Source organism: Pleurodeles waltl, chromosome 3_2 (genome assembly GCF_031143425.1).
Source record: "Pleurodeles waltl isolate 20211129_DDA chromosome 3_2, aPleWal1.hap1.20221129, whole genome shotgun sequence".
In the NCBI taxonomy this organism is placed as follows: domain Eukaryota; kingdom Metazoa; phylum Chordata; class Amphibia; order Caudata; family Salamandridae; genus Pleurodeles; species Pleurodeles waltl.
This window is the reverse complement of record NC_090441.1, coordinates 202,305,368-202,321,724: the sequence shown is the minus strand read 5'-3', so window position 1 is coordinate 202,321,724 and position 16,357 is coordinate 202,305,368. Positions and strand designations below refer to the sequence as shown.

Here is a 16,357-nt window from a genome sequence, read left to right as displayed (position 1 = left end):
TCAGCTTCTACGCTCCCACCCGTCTTCTCCGCTCCACCAGCCTCGCTCTCGCCGCCGTCCCTCGCATCCGCCGCTCCACGGCGGGTGGGAGGTCCTTCTCCTACCTGGCGGTCAAGACTTGGAACACCCTCCCCACCACCCTCAGGACCACCCAGGACCATTCCGCATTCCGGAGACTCTTCAAGACGTGGCTCTTCGAGCAACAGTAACCCCTTCCCCCTAGCGCCTTGAGACCCGCACGGATGAGTAGCGCGCTTTATAAATGTTAATGATTTGATTTGATTTGATTTGAGTGACTCGAAGAGCTGCAACAAGATGCAGAGGGGAATAGACAAGCTCAACCTGGGCATTCTGGGCAAACAGGGCTGATGCTGCACACACCCAGGTTTTCATCAAAATGTGATGCTGCTTTGCATCATTAGATGGAGGACTCGGAGGACGCAAAGTACTGCAAGCCGGGGCTGGCACCATGTCACCCTGTATGCTGCTTAATGGTACCAGAAAGATGGCAATGGCACACGCGCACAAGCGCATTTGCATAACTTAAACTGCCTGCTTGCCTGACCTTCGTGCTAGTGAATGCCACTTCAGGAAGGCTAATGCACTGCTTTCTATAAGAAATGTAGATGCTAATTGCTTTTTGCAATTACCATCCACATAGCTTTTAAATTTAGAAAGGTGGTGCCCCTTCACCCAGCAACAGGAACCAACCCTGGAAGGTGGCTGTTTTGAGGGAAGTGTCAATCATGTAAATGAGTGAAGCGCTGATCGTGGGTCTTCCCATTTTGTAAATATAGTGGGGGCGGGGCTCTGTGTGAGCCCCTGAGTGAACTGTCTTCATTATTGCTACAGTGTCCTTGATGGATATGGGATTCCATGCTGTCAGTTGATAGTCTTTGGTTGATGAGGTTAGCAGACTGTGAAGGTCAATGGGGGCAGTGGCTGATTTTCAAAGTTTTTGTAGGTCTTGGTGATTTTTCATGGAAAAGTTGGAGAGGTGGCTGCACTGTTCTTGTGTAGGGGTGATGGTTTGGGTTGCGGCTGTTGGGTTGGTGAATTTCTTGACAGTGGCGAAAAGTTTCTTATGGTTGTTGGAACTACATTCCATTCTCAAGGTCAGGGCCTTGTTCTTGGTCTTTTTAACTTGATGGTGATAGTGTCTACGTACAGACTTGAAGGTGTTTCTTGCTGTGGTTCCTTGTGCGGTTCTTCATTTCTTTGAGAGTTGTTTGCAAGCTCTATTGGATTCTCTGTGGTCAACGTTGTATCAGCTAGCTTGTTTGTCAGATCGTTTGGGTTTGGTGGTTTTTAGGTGCCCCAGGGTTTTAGACCAGGATTACAGACATCACACACATCATAAACGTCACACACTATACTATACTTTGAGCAATACAGTTAAAACAACAGTCTTATTAAAAATCCTAAAAACTCATAAAAGATCTTCCTCCAGTGCATTGTGAAACTTCTATTTTCTGCTGGGTTTGTTAGTGGCCTGGAATGTGGCCAGAATCTCCCAACTTTTCCCTAGTTGTACGCCGGTTGTTTTGCTTGCAACACCTCAAAGGTCACTTAATAGGAAACTTACTTGCTGCACTGGATTATCAAGCTGATCTTTCCATAATATCTTATTTATTGAGTTTGAGCTGACCATGTTATCAAGAGGGATCATGGGGAAATGTTTTCCAGATAGCAAAGACAGTAATCGTAGCTATTCCATTCCTGTACTTCCCATGATACCAAGAGTGCTGAACAAAATGACAAAAGAACCGTGCAACCCCATCCTCATAGCATCGTTGTGGCCCAGACAATTTTGGTACACAGGTCTACTTCTCCAATTGGAAAAACACCAGATTCCACTCAGACTCGTATTCAACCTGCTAATGATGAACAAGGGGCATGTTCTTTATCCCAATCCAAAACTTCTCAGTTTGTCAGTCTGGTTCCACCTCTGAAATATTTCAGAAGACTGTAGAGAGTTTTAGACAAAACCAGAGCTGACACAACAAATGCCACATATCGGGGTAAATGGACTAGTTTTTGCATAAAGTGTTCTGAAAACAACATCCATTCTCTTTCTTCTTGATCTCCATACTTGTTACACTTAGCACTGTTAGGTCTCTCTACTGCTTCTATCAAAGTCCACCTGGTGACTGGGCATACTGGGAATACAGCAGGCTGAGGGTGAAGTGGTAGACTGGAGGAGAGGAGGCACAGTGTTAAAGGATGTGAGGGTGGGTAGGGTGTGGGGCTGAGTGGATTGGCTAAGGACGTGAGCAGGCAGGCCGAGGGTGAAGTGGTAGACTGGAGGAGAGGAGGCACAGTGTTAAAGGATGTGAGGGTGGGTAGGGTGTGGGGCTGAGTGGATTGGCTAAGGACGTGAGCAGGCAGGCCGAGGGTGAAGTGGTAGACTGGAGGAGAGGAGGCACAGTGTTAAAGGATGTGAGGGTGGGTAGGGTGTGGGGTTGAGTGGATTGGCTAAGGACGTGAGCAGGCAGGCCGAGGGTGAAGTGGTAGACTGGAGGAGAGGAGGCACAGTGTTAAAGGATGTGAGGGTGGGTAGGGTGTGGGGCTGAGTGGATTGGCTAAGGACGTGAGCAGGCAGGCCGAGGGTGAAGTGGTAGACTGGAGGAGAGGAGGCACAGTGTTAAAGGATGTGAGGGTGGGTAGGGTGTGGGGCTGAGTGGATTGGCTAAGGACGTGAGCAGGCAGGCCGAGGGTGAAGTGGTAGACTGGAGGAGAGGAGGCACAGTGTTAAAGGATGTGAGGGTGGGTAGGGTGTGGGGCTGAGTGTATTGGCTAAGGACGTGAGCAGGCAGGCCGAGGGTGAAGTGGTAGACTGGAGGAGAGGAGGCACAGTGTTAAAGGATGTGAGGGTGGGTAGGGTGTGGGGCTGAGTGGATTGGCTAAGGACGTGAGCAGGCAGACCAAGGGTGAAGTGGTAGACTGGAGGAGAGGAGGCACAGTGTTAAAGGATGTGAGGGTGGGTAGGGTGTGGGGCTGAGTGGATTGGCTAAGGACATGAGCAGGCAGGCTGAGAGGAAAGTGGTAGGTGGAGGAGAAAGCAGGCATGCTTAGGAGAGGTGGCAGTTTGAGGAGAGAGCATGCATAGTGTTACAAGAGCTAGCATAATTGTATAGCGAGGGGTGAGTAGACCAGTGTCAGGACCCACCTGGGTGTCCAGTGGGCAAGAAGATGTGACTCTGCCACAATTGTAGTGGTTGAGGCCATTTACCGTTGCTGCTCTTGGGCTTAAACATACTAATTCACTGCAAACTCAACAACAACTTCACCTTTCAGCACTTACCCCTCAGAATAGTGGGGCGAGCACTCACAGGCTTCTCGGGAGGGCAATGTAGGGGTGAGGAGTTGCAACTCAGAGCTCAACAGATACCCAATAGCATGCAGTAATGATTGTTCAATCCAGTGCTCATCTTTAAAAAAAAAAAAAAAAGAAGTACTTTATGACACACCTAGAAATATACCCTATGGGCAGAAAGTGCATCAGTTGGCGTTTTAGAACACCAACAATATGCGCTTAAATCCACTTGTGACATTTCTCGAATCCGGCTCGTCACCGCAACCAGCACATGCACACTATGTTGGTCAGCGGGGCACCCTTGAGGATTGCAGATGCGACCCGATTTCCCCAGAGCTGTGAGCAGCACAAGTCCCATGCAAGTCTACATCTGTATTTGCTCCCAGAAGTGTGTCACAGTACCTCGTGGCACTGTGCTCTCTTGAGCACCCTTGTGGATACTCCCAAAGCTATCTATTACTCAAGCAGACACATTGGTACATACCTGTGCTCATGTCCTGAAGAGGCCTAGAATTGTAAGGCCGAAAGGCATTAACCACTAACACCAGGAGCTCGCCTCACTAGATCTACAAAACAAGGCAACAAAATTCTTTTTTCAAAGACCATTGCTCAAACTTTCTAGAGACAGTTGATTAACTACTCTCTGAACTGGCTCTTTTTAGGTAGCGAGCGCAAGCACTCTGACCTGTTGTAAACTATCTGTGGCCTTTTCACCATGCCCACAGCATGCCCATCACTATCACTCGTTCATGGACCTGCCTTTCAAAAATTCTTTGTTTGTCGCTCCTTGGATCAGTTTTGGTACCGCCGTGGCCATCAACCAACTGGAAGCTAACTTCTTTTTCCTTCTGTGTCTCTCCTTTGTGCTCACTTCATGGCGGCTGCGAATTGGCTTGCTTATTTCAGCGTTTTGTTTTTCATTTTCAATTTATATGGCAACAAAAGGCCAGTTAGGGATTTACAACGCTATTAGCTCTAACCTGAGCAAACGTGAGACCCACTGCATTGTAAATGCTTGTTCTTCCTTTCTTTCACTCGGTGACCTACCTGGAGACGGTACTTTTATTCCTTATATTCCAAATAACAGATTCAGATTATATTGTAAATTCAGCAAGGATTGTGCCAAAAGCACCACTCCAAAACAAGAGCCTACCCTGATATAATCTTCATATATTTTTCATGTAGGTGTTCCCCTTTTGCGTTTTACATGTTTGTTTATTTAAGTATGCATTTTATATTTCCTAATGAATAATTGTGAATGTTGTGAAAATATCCACATGGTTTCATAGAATTTGCTATTGCAATTTCTGGGTTTTTGCTTTTAAACTGTAAAGTGTAAATAATAATTAACAGAACATGAGAAGATGAAAAGTAATAGGTGCTTCTGTACTGAGTGTTTGTTTTAAACATTCAACAACGTTCAAGTACTATATAATCTACATTGAGGCATTGCTCGCTAGGCAGGAATCTTCGATCCAGGGATTGCAGGGTGAGGGTCGTGTAAAGACAAGGGATTTGAACAGCTTTCCATGCTGAGACCTGAGAGAATGGCATTTTGAGTTTCCAGCCATATTTTTCTGCTTGCCTGAACAGCATATCCTCGGAGGCAGAGAAATATTAAAAAACGCTGTCCTATCTTTTTTGCTCAAACGCTGCCTCCCTTGAGCTAAAAGTTACGCAGGTGTGTGCAACACTATTCAGTAAACTCAATAGACCACATTTGGTGCAAAGACCAGCTTAGTTAGCAAAGGAAAGGAATGGCTTGCAAACCAATGCAGCAAAATCCTAAAAGACAGTCTTTTCTATAGGAGCATGCCCCTTTTTGCATAGTCATCCTCATTTTTTGCTGGATTTTATTTCTAGTTTTCTGGATCCTGCACACTTGAGCCATGCTGTCCAATGCCTAGTGCATCTGTTCTCAACCTTAAAAACATGTCAAATTGGTATACACCTAACTCGCACATTTAACTTAAGTCCCTAGTTTATGGTACAAAGTGCAACCAGGGCCTGTAATTTAAATGTCACTAGTAAACTGCAGCATACATTGTGCCACTAATAAAGTGACAATGCAAAACCTGACTGCAGGCCTACCACCAGTAACCTGACTGTGCAGGGTTAAACTGCAAATTCAACCTGTCAAGTTAACCCCTACGGACAGGCTTAAACCCTACTTTTAAATATTAACAAATCACCCCCTACATATCCCCTAAATCCCCATGAAGCAGGATGCATGATATTTAAAAATAGGACATGTAAAAGGTTAATGTTAAACAGGTCCCTACAGCGATAATACCCTAAAATCCACTTTTATTGTAGTGGGATTAGCTGTTTGATAGAAAAATATCGGGACACATTATTAAAAGTAATACATTTATCTCTGCCTAGGAAACAGATAAATACTTGATTGTTGGAGGTTTTGAAATATTTATTACAAATCCACTTCATTGACAAAGTGAGATTTGTAACAAATATTTTACAAAACGTACTTTAAAAAAGTTTACTTTAGCTACATAAAGCCTCTGGAGATCTGCTTAGCTGAGCTTCCAACTCTCACCAAGGAGCTGAATAGCTCACTAATTAGGTGGAAAGTAGCACCCAAAGCTAAGGCAAAAGGCTAGGGTGTGGAGAGGTGTCCTGTTGCTCTGACAGGAACACCACCTGGACAGTGCACAGAAGCTTAATTATCTTCAAAGGGGCCTACCTTCTCACAGGCAGATGTAGCTCACACCTGGGCCAGTCACTTTCATTGTCCTTCTAGCCAGCCAGGCACGAGTCTCAGTGGGAGAGGGGCTGTCCCCAGAACCCAGACCAGTTTTGAATGACCATAAGGGAGAGCTTGCTCTTTTTCCTGGCCATACCTCTAAGGCGGGCATAGAAGCTCTACACACTGTAGGAAAGAGTCTGCCACCATGAATATGGTTAGAAAAAGGCACTGTGGGATTGTTTGCAGTAGGGCACATGGGAACTATTGCAAAAGTGGGTAGCGTTACTCCTGAGAACTTTTCTGTATTGGTCAGGGAAGAGCCAGGAGTCACCCAACACCGATAGGCTAGTGTCAGGCATACAGGTGGAACCCTGGGTCACCCTCCCAGAACACTCCTAAACCTATGGAAGACAGAGGAAAGACAGCACCTACTATTGTGACCTGTGAGGAGAACCCTAAGGGATGGACCTGCTCTTATTTGCACCCAGGATTTAAAAATGGACGCCAAGGGTCAGTTGGCTGACTTCCTGTTAAGCTGCAGGAACACAAAAACTGCAAGTAGCCTACTTTCCTGAAGATCCAAGCTGAACAGTTCCAACTGGACCAGCCTTGGACTCTGTCGCTGGCATCTGTTGGAGTGAGTCCTGACCCCCAAGTGCAGTCCTGGAACCTGTGGATGGTGTTCGAGTTTACTGCTAATGTCCAAACTGCAAAAGTTGGGACTTGAAAACTTTTCCCTAACTTCCTTGGCCTGGACCTCAATTGACATCAAATCGCCAGTCGTATCCAGCTTTATGGTTTGTCCCTCTGAAGGAGATCTGACTTCCAAAAAAAGTCTTAATATAAAAGGGCTTCACCAAGGGCAAATCTGAGCTGAAGCTGATCAACCTCAAGACCTTCCTGGGGTGCTGCTGGCAGTGTTTAATGTGTGAAAATGTATGTGGCAGGGCACTTGTCAGAAGGGCACTGCAGCTTGCTCCACCCACTGCCCCTGCCAGCGCTGCCAGTGACAGTACCCACACAACTACTAACCACAGCACTTCTTCAAGTGTGACAGTTTAGGCTTTCCCACACCCCTACAGCTATAAGAATGGCTTGGATGGCAATTAATATTTATTTTCAAAATATACTGAATGTAGGAAAATGCCTCTCATGGCATGGTTACCCCCCAAAGTTTTGCCTTTTGTTGATGCTAGTTATGATTGAAAGTGTGCTCAGACCCTGCTAACCACGCCCCAGCACCAGTGTTCTTTCCCTAAACTGTACCTTTGTCTCCACAATTGGCACAGCCCAGGCACACAGATAAGTCCCTTGTAAATGGTACCCCTGGTACCATGGGCCCTGGAGCCAGAGAAGGTCTCTAAGGGCTGCAGCATGTATTATGCCACTCTGGGGACCCCTCACTAAGCACATGCACACTGCGTCATAGATTGTGTGTGCTGGTGGGGAGAAAATGACTAAGTCGACATGGCATTCCTGTAGGAAGGTGGCCTCTTTCTAGCCTTGTTACCCCCACTTTTGGCCTGTTTGTGAGTATATGTCAGGGTGTTTTTACTGTCTCACTGGGATCCTGCTAGCCAGAGCCCAGTGCTCACAGTGGAAACCCTATGTTGTCAGTGTGTTTGATATGTGTAACTGGGATCCTGCTAGCCAGGGCCCCAGTGCTCATAAGTTGTGCCCTGTATGTGTTCCCTGTGTGGTGCCTAACTGTATCACTGAGGCTCTGCCAACCAGAACCTCAGTGTTTATGCTCTCTCTGCTTTCTAAAATTGTCACTGCAGGCTAGTGACTAATTTTACCAATTTTCATTGGCACACTGGTACACCTATATAATTCCCTTGTATATGGTACTTAGGTACCCAGGGTATTTGGGCTCCAGGAGATGCCTATGGGCTGCAGCATTTCTTTTGCCACCCATAGGGATCTCAGAAAATTCTTACACAGGACTGCCACTGCAGCCTGAGTGAAATAACGTCCACGTTATTTCACAGCCATTTTTCACTGCACATAAGTAACTTATGAGTCACCTATATGTCTAAACCTCACTTAGTGAAGGTTAGGTGCATAGTTACTAAGTGTGAGGGTACCCTGGCACCAGCCAAGGTACCCCCACATAGTTCAGGGCAATTTCCCCGGACTTTGTGAGTGCGGGGACACCATTACACGCGTGCTCTAAATATAGGTCAATACCTATATGTAGCTTCATAATGATAACTCCGAATATGGCCATGTAACATGTCTAAGATCATGGAATTGTCCCCCCATGCCAAATCTGGTATTGGGGTGCCAATCCCATGCATCCCCGGGGCTCCAGCATGGGTCCCAGGCATTGCCAAACTAGCTCTCTGGGCTTTTCACTGCAGCTAGCGCTGCTGCCAACCCAAAGACAGGTTTCTGCCCTCCGGGGGTCTGGGCAGCCCAGTCCCAGGAAGGCAAAACAAAGGATGTCCTTTGAGAGAGGGTGTTACACCCTCTCCCTTTGGAAATAGGTGTTAAGGGCCTGAGAGGAGTAGTCTCTCCTGGCCTCTGGGAATGCTTTGATGGGCACCAATGGTGTCCTCCCTGCATAAACCAGTCTACACCGGTTCAGGGATACCCAGCCCCTGCTCTGGCATGAAACTAGACAACGAAAAGGGGAGTGACCTCTCCCCTGTCCATCACCACCCCAGGGGTGGTGCCCAGAGCTCCTCCAGTGTGTCCCAGACTCCTGCCATCTTGAATGCAGAGGTGTGAGGCCACAATGGAGGCCTCTGAGTGGCCAGTGCCAGCAGGTGACGTCAGAGACCCCTCCTGATAGGCGCTTACCTGGTTAGGTGGCCAATCCTCCTCTGAGGGCTATTTGTGGGTTTCTCTTCAGATAATGATTGCAAGAGCTCACCAGAGTTCCTCTGCATCACCCTCTTCGGCTTCTGCCAAGGATCGCCCCCTGACTGCTCCGGGACGCCTGCAAAACTGCAACATTGTAGTGCCTAATCCTGCCGGCTTTTTCAACTGTTTCCTGGTGGTGCATGCTCTGAGGGCTGTCTGCCTTCACCCTGCACTGGAAGCCAAGAAGAAATCTCCTGTGAGTCGACGGAATCTTCCCCCTGCTAATGCAGGCACCAATCTTTTGCATTACCGGTTCTCTGGGTCCCCTCTCATCTTGATCAGCGTGTTCCCCGGAAGACAGGAGCTGGATCCAAGTGACCCCGACAATCCAGTGGTCCTTCTGTCCAAATTTGGTGGAGGTAAGTCCTTGCCTCCCCACGCCAGACAGTAATCCTGTGTACTGCGTGAACTGCAGCTGCTAGAGCTTCTGTGCACTTTTGCAAGGAATCCTTCGTGCACAGCATAGCCCATGTCCCCAGCACTCCGTCCTGCATTGCTCAACTCGCTGAGTTGACCACCGGCTTCGTGGGACCCTCCTTTGTAGTGTTGAGACGACTGCCATGCTCAGATTTCTTGAACCCCTGTTCATGTGCTTCTGTGGGTGCTGCATGCTTCTGCATGGGCTCTCTGTGGTGCTGAGCGCCCCCTCTGTCTCCTTCTCCAAGAGGCGACCTCCTGGTCCTTCCTGGGCCCGGGCAGCACCCATTTTCTTCAACCGCAACCTTTGCAGCTAGCAAGGCTTGTTTGCGGTCTTTCTGCGTGGAAACAACTCTGCCTCCTCCAGCACGCCGTGGGATATTTTCTGCGCAAAGGAGAAGTTCCTGGCATCTTCTGTGGTTGAAGAATCTTCAGCTTCTTCCACCCGGAGGCAGCTATTTTGCACCTTCATCTGGGGTTTAGTGGGTTCCTGCCCCCCCGAACACTTTTGTGGCTCTTGGACTTGGTACCCTTCCTTTTCAGGTCCTCAGGTCCAGGAATCCGTCTTCAGTGCTTGGCAGTCAGTTGTTGTCTTTGCAGACTCTCCTATCACGACGTTAATGTGTTTCTGGGGAAGTAGGGTAATTTTACTCCTACTTTTCAGGGTCTTGGGGTGATGTATCTTGGACACGCTTAGTGTTTTCTTACACCCCCAGCGACCCTCTACACACTACACTAGGCATGGGGTCCATTCATGGTTCGCATTAGAGCATATGGTTTGTGTTGCCCCTAGGCCTCTTGCATCCTATTGTATTCTAGACTGTTTGCACTACGTTTCTAACTGTTTACTTACCTGATTTTGGTTTGTGTGTATATTTTGTGTATTTTACCTACCTCCTAAGGGAGTATATCCTCTGTGATATTTTTGGCACATTGTCACTGAAATAAAGTACCTTTATTTTTAGTAACTCTGAGTATTGTGATTCTTATGATATAGTGCTATATGATGTAAATGGTATAGTAGGAGCTTTGCATGTCTCCTAGCTCAGCCTAAGCTGCTCTGCTATAGCTACCCCTATCAGCCTAAGCTGCTAGAACACTGCTAATCTACTAATAAGGGATAACTGGACCTGGCACAAGGTGTAAGAACCATCAGGTACCCATTATAAGCCAGGCCAGCCTCCTACAACTGCTCCCTGATAAGCATACTGCTCGACCACACTACCACAAAAAAGAGCATTAGTATTATCTAATTTTGCCACTATCAACCTCTCAAGGGAAACCCTTGCAGTCTGTGCACACTATCTCTCACTTTGGGATAGTATATACAGAGCCAATGTCCTACACTGAATTATTAAACAACTGCTGTTGTGCTCATCTCTAAAATAGACAAACTTTGTCATCATGTGACAGACTGTCATAAGCGCAGGTGTTGACAATTAAGTGCTGGTGCCGAATACCAAAAAATCAGTGGCTCAGATTAACCACTGGATACCCACTTTTGCTCCTTCCTAGCTTTCCCACTTTCTTCGACAACCGCCCAGGTGCCTTGTTCTTTAGCAACCTGCTGTCATCACCTTCCCTGCTGATGAATCGTCGACAACCACCTTGTCTCCAGAAAAGTTACAAAGTCCGAAGGTAACCCATTGGCTAGCACCTACCTGGGACCCATACCCGACCTGCCCTCTATCACGGTCAGCCTTAAACCTTAGCAATACAAGAGGATGATGGATGACTACTGAATCTTTTCAATCACTCACCCCCAGGCACAGATCTGGTTTTAATCCATGATTCTTTTGCTCATGATACCGCCCTAGTTTGGACCCAGCCATAAGCAAATCAGTCTTGACCCTGCTCCACATGGGACCAGTCCAGCCTGAACTGCCAGGCCAGGTCCTCCCTAGACCGGAAACAAGCATCTTGGGACCAGTTTCTGGGTATCACCCCTCATCAGCCAGGCTAGCTTGAGTCCAGTGGCATAGTGAGCAAGAGACCCACATCTGGGCGTAACCTGGCCACTTTAGCAACACAAAAGGATGATGGACAGAGTGCTGAAACTTTTCAAACATTCACCCCCTGTAACAGATCTGGGTTTAATCCATCGTTCTTTTGCTCGCCATGCCATCCCAATTTATACCCAGCCATATTTAAAAGAGATGCTCTAGTTTTATAAATTAGAGTGGAATTTTTATTGTATTATGTTGTTAACTTTTCAACTGTCTTAGTACGCTGAAATGCTTTACAGATTTTCTTAAGCAAAGCCTTCCTTCTCTGGGTCATAGCTCCCAAGGGTTTAAATTACTAAAACCTTTTCTAGATGTAACAAGAATAGTGAAATTATTACTGGTGGGTGGAACTACCATCCATCCCAACTAATAACCACTTTCTCGCAATTATGTTACAGTATTCCTTGTTATCTTATAGAGACTTGTAGCTGCAGAGTCCTTACCTTTAGGAATTCCTGTAATCAGCTTGGAATCTGAAGCGTTTGCAGAGGAATACCCTTGAGCGTACTGTCAGGTGGCATCGTTCACATTCGCGTGGCCTCATTGGAGCTACCTGTGATGTCACGATCGCCAATAAAGGCACTATCGAGGCACGTGGACGTCGGTTCTTTTCCTTCCGCGCCAGTTAAAGCCCAGATCCAAAAAGGAGCTACCTTTTGACTTTTTTGCAGGCCTTTTTCGACATTTTTGTTGAGACTTTTTTTCATCTGTGCAGGATTGCTTCGAGGAAGGCAGGTGGCGCCTACCACGGCGCCATCTCAGTGACTGCTCCAGGAACCCCAATTCCTTTTCATCCCACTCAAAGGAAGAGGCACAAAAAGAAGAAGTCCAAGTGGACTTCGACTTACCTTGCCCGTCAAGCCATGTCGGGAACATTGACGATCAAGGATCATGGTTCCGCGGAACCATTGCCAAGGCCCATTCCACGCCTTCCTCCTTTTCTGAAAGCAGGAGCAACCTCCAGTCAGCTTAAGGAGTTTTATGAGGCCATGAGCCTCGTATTTAAGCGTGTCAGCCCCACCGGAGCTCCTCTCGGCCCTGAGGAGTCATCAGAGGCCCCATCAGCTGCCACGTCATCGGCTTCTGCCCTGATGGGGTCTCTTGGATCCAATATCGGATCCAGAACACCATTGGGTCCACACAGTCGGCCTCCTCCAGATCCGCTTCCAACGTCGACATTCCCGGCGCCACCTGCGCCTACCGGTACGAGCCGCATTCTATTCTAATTACCAATGATCAGGAGCTGGAACAGCATTGCACAACACAGATTCCAGCGCCAATAGTGCCCACAGTTGACAGATCATTGCCTGAGCATTTCTATGAACAGCCAGGCACTGATGAGGCAAATGAGGGGTCTCAGGACCCTCTAGATGTTCAGTTAGAGCCTATGGACTGGTATGAGGAGAGGTTAGTAGAGTGGACACCTTTCCAGACGCTGACATTTTGTCACCTCCTACAGTGGCTACGGAGGAACATGCATTGTATGCATTGGTGGTACGCAGGACAGCTGAGGTCCTGGACCTTGAGCTCCTCTCAAAAAGTCAAGACTAACATCTTGATGGAGGTGCTTCAGCCCGGGGCTTCGTCATCGGAACCAATGTTGCCCTTTAATGAGCCCGTCACTGATGTCCTGCTGGGGATGTGGTCCAAACCCAGCACAGGGGCACCTGTAAACAGGACGATTGGTCGTCACCATTGCTCGACTCTGAGCGACCCTAGCTTCCTCATGCAACACCCCACCCCGGAGAACTTGGTGGCTGAGGTCTCCATTTTCCCATGGCTCCTTCCATTCTGCGTCCCCGGATAGGGACTCAAGAGGCTGGACCAATTGGTAAAGAAGATGTTTTCCTCCTCCAGCCTGGCTTTGAGGTTGGTAAACACCTCATGCCTATCGGGCCATTTTTCCCATACTCTGTGGGATATGGTGGCTCGGGTGCTGCCTCAGGTCCCGCAGAATGTGCGAGCCACTCTCTCATAGGCAGTCAAAGGTGGGAGAGACGCAGCAAAGGTTACCATCAGGTATGGTTTGGACACAACAGACTTGCTAGGTAGGCCGATTTCCTGGACAGTGGCACTTCAATGCCACGCCTTGCTACGTATCTCTGGCTTTTCGGAGGATGTCCAGGTAAACCTGATTGTCATATCCTCCAATTGGACCCACCTTTTTTGGCATGAAGGCAGATTTAGCTCTGGAATGCTTCAATGACTCCCGGGCTATGGCCAAGACCTTGGGCCTCTCGCCGAACCCTCATCAACAATCTTTTTATCGCCCCTTTTGATGCTTTGAAAGGGGATTGGCACTGCGCCATCCACCGACCCGCCAGCGTCCTCCACCAAGTCAACATCTTGTGCGGGGACACAGTCATGGTGCCTTCAGATCCCGAGGGTCTGGCCAGAACTCATCCACCACCCAGCCCCCACCTCCACAGCATTCAAGCCCTCTTAGTGTGATTGTACAACACCAAGTATATCCAGTTGGTGGGAGGATTCAACTTCATCTCTCTCACTGGCAGTCCATAACATCTGACAAATGAGTCTTGCAGATCATACAGAAGGGCTATTACCTCCCCCACCCCTCTTTCCCTCCCCTAATGTCTCCATCAAAAGAACGGAGGAGGGGGGATCTCTTAGTTTTGCTCCATGAGGAAGTTTCAGCTCTATTGGCCAAGGAAGAAAGAAAGGGTCCCGTTATCATAAGTAGGCAGTGGATGTTATTCCCACTACTTTCTAAAACCCAAAAAGAACAAGAGCCTTCGCCCTATTCTGGATTTGCGGGACATAAATATCTTCCTCAAAAACAAGAAATTCAAAATGCTCACTCTAGCTCAGGTCTTGTCTGTCCTAGACCAAGGAGACTGGATGGTAGCATTGGCTTGCAGGATGCGTATTTCCATATCTCCATCCTACCTGCCCACAGATGTTACCTGCGGGTCAAGGTGGGACACAAGCGCTTTCACTTTACTGTGCTCCCCTTTGGCCTCACAAGTGCCCCTCACATGTTCACCAAGGTGACGGCGGTGGTTGCAGCTCATCTGCGCAGGCTAGGGGTTTCAGTCTTCCCCTACCTCAACAACTGGCTGTTGAAGGCTCTTTCGCCCCAGGCTGTCATCACCCACCTTCAGACTATGGTGAACCTCCCCTATTTTCTGGGGTCCACTGTTGGAGGCCGGCCCTCTATGCAGTATACAAAATCTAGTACACTATGCAGAGGGTTTAGGCAACCACACGTTGGTTTCCAGACGTAAAAATCAGACCACCTAATGCTCCAATTTTTAAGGTAGCTAGTTAGGGAGTTAGGCTAATCCAGGAGACGTGCTAAGCATTTAGGGCCATATTTATACTTTTTGACGCAGAACTGCGCCAACGCAGTTGTTCGTCAAAAATTTTAGCGCCGGCTAACGCCATTCCAAAGCACCATGCGGGCGCCTTATTTATTGAATGACGTTAGCCGGCGGAGCTGACTGGTGTGCGTCAAAAAAAATGACTCACACCAGGCAGCGCCGGCGTAGGGGAAAATGGAGCTTGGGCGTCAAAAAATGGGGCAAGTCAGGTCTGAGGCAAAATTTTCGCCTCAACCCGATTTGTGCCATTTTTTTGGACTCCCAACCCCCATTGAAATGACTCCTGTCTTAGCACAGACAGGAGTCATGCCCCCTTGCCCAATGGCCATGCCCAGGGGACATATGTCCCCTGGGCATGGTCATTGGGCATAGTGGCATGTAGGGGGGCACAAATCAGGCCCCCCTATGCCACAAAAAAAAAACCCAAAAAATACTTACCTGAACTTACCTTAAGTTCCCTGGGATGGGTCCCTCCATCCTTGGGCGTCCTCCTGGGTTGGGCAAGGGTGGCAGGGGGTGTCCCTGGGGGCATGGGAGGGCACCTCTGGGCTCCTTCCGAGCCCACAGGTCCCTTAACGCCTGCCCGGACCAGGTGTTAAAAAATGACGCAAAAGCGTCTGGACGTCATTTTTTTTGACCCGCCCACTCCCATGCGTCATTTTTGCACGGGAGTTTAAATAAGGCGCACATGCCTTAGAGTCATTTTTTAGAAGGGAACACCTACCTTGCATATCATTAACGCAAGGTAGGTGTCCACGCAAAAAAATGACGCAAACTCCAAGATCTTTGGCGCTAGACGGGTCTAACGCCAAAGTATAAATATGGAGTTAGCTTTGCGTCAGATTTGCGTAAAAAAAACTGACGCAAATCCGGCGCAAACAGAGTATAAATATGCCCCTTGCTGTTCTCACAAATCCAATCATGCACCACACACACTCAATCAATAACTCGAGACCAGAATTTATGAAAATACTTCAGACTTTGATATACATTTTAAGACCAAGATCATTAAAATACTTTAAGTACTTTTCAAGTTAGGACTGGGGAAGTAGGGTAACCTTACTCCTTTTGAAGTTTTAGGACTTTTGAGGTTTTAGCAAAGTTAATCTTTCTGTGCGTAATTACGCACCATTGAAATCAATGCACCTTTAAAAATGCAGTATAAATCACACAGTTGTAACACCAGTCTCTCCTCTTGCAGGGTGGATGCAGCAGTCGGTGGGCACACTGTGCCAGCTGGAGAGTCTCAGCTGGCTCCCGGTTCTGGCGGAAGCAGTGCTGGAGAGGTTGTTGGCACAGGCACAGGGCCACCTGGAGGGGCCACTTGGAAAAGGAGCTGGTTTGCAGGTTTGAAGATGGTGCCTTGGGGTCCCCTTGGGCGAGGCCACAAGGGGTTGGTGACCTGGGGCACACAGCAGATCCCACGATGCAAGGCTCAGGGCAGCTAGGTGCAGGGCGAGTTGGAGGGCCAGGAGCTCTCGCAACACAGTCCTTTGGAGGTGGAGGTGAGTCCCTTTGAGAGCTGCTTACAGGACAACGGGGACACTGGTCAGAGGTCCAGGGTGTTCCTAAGGTCCCTTGTAGGAAAGTACCATCTTTCTCGGCATGTTACCCCCAATTTTACATGTATGTCAGTATGTTTTTGCCTGTCCTGCTAGCCAGGTCCCCAGTGCTCATAGGTTGTGGCCTAAATGTGTATGCCTGT

At 48.2% G+C, this 16,357-nt stretch overlaps 1 protein-coding gene across 1 annotated transcript in view; it reads left to right on the top strand.

Moving 5' to 3' along the window:
- The window catches only part of ADCY10 (adenylate cyclase 10), a 1,855,427-nt gene extending 1,839,422 nt beyond the window's left edge, over positions 1-16,005 (top strand). Inside the window, exons 27-29 of the mRNA XM_069226523.1 lie at positions 3,979-4,006; positions 12,027-12,514; positions 15,854-16,005. Of these exons, the coding sequence (XP_069082624.1) occupies positions 3,979-4,006; positions 12,027-12,514; positions 15,854-16,005 (668 nt within the window). The remainder of the gene's footprint in view (positions 1-3,978; positions 4,007-12,026; positions 12,515-15,853) is intronic.
- Positions 16,006-16,357: the final 352 nt, after the last annotated feature.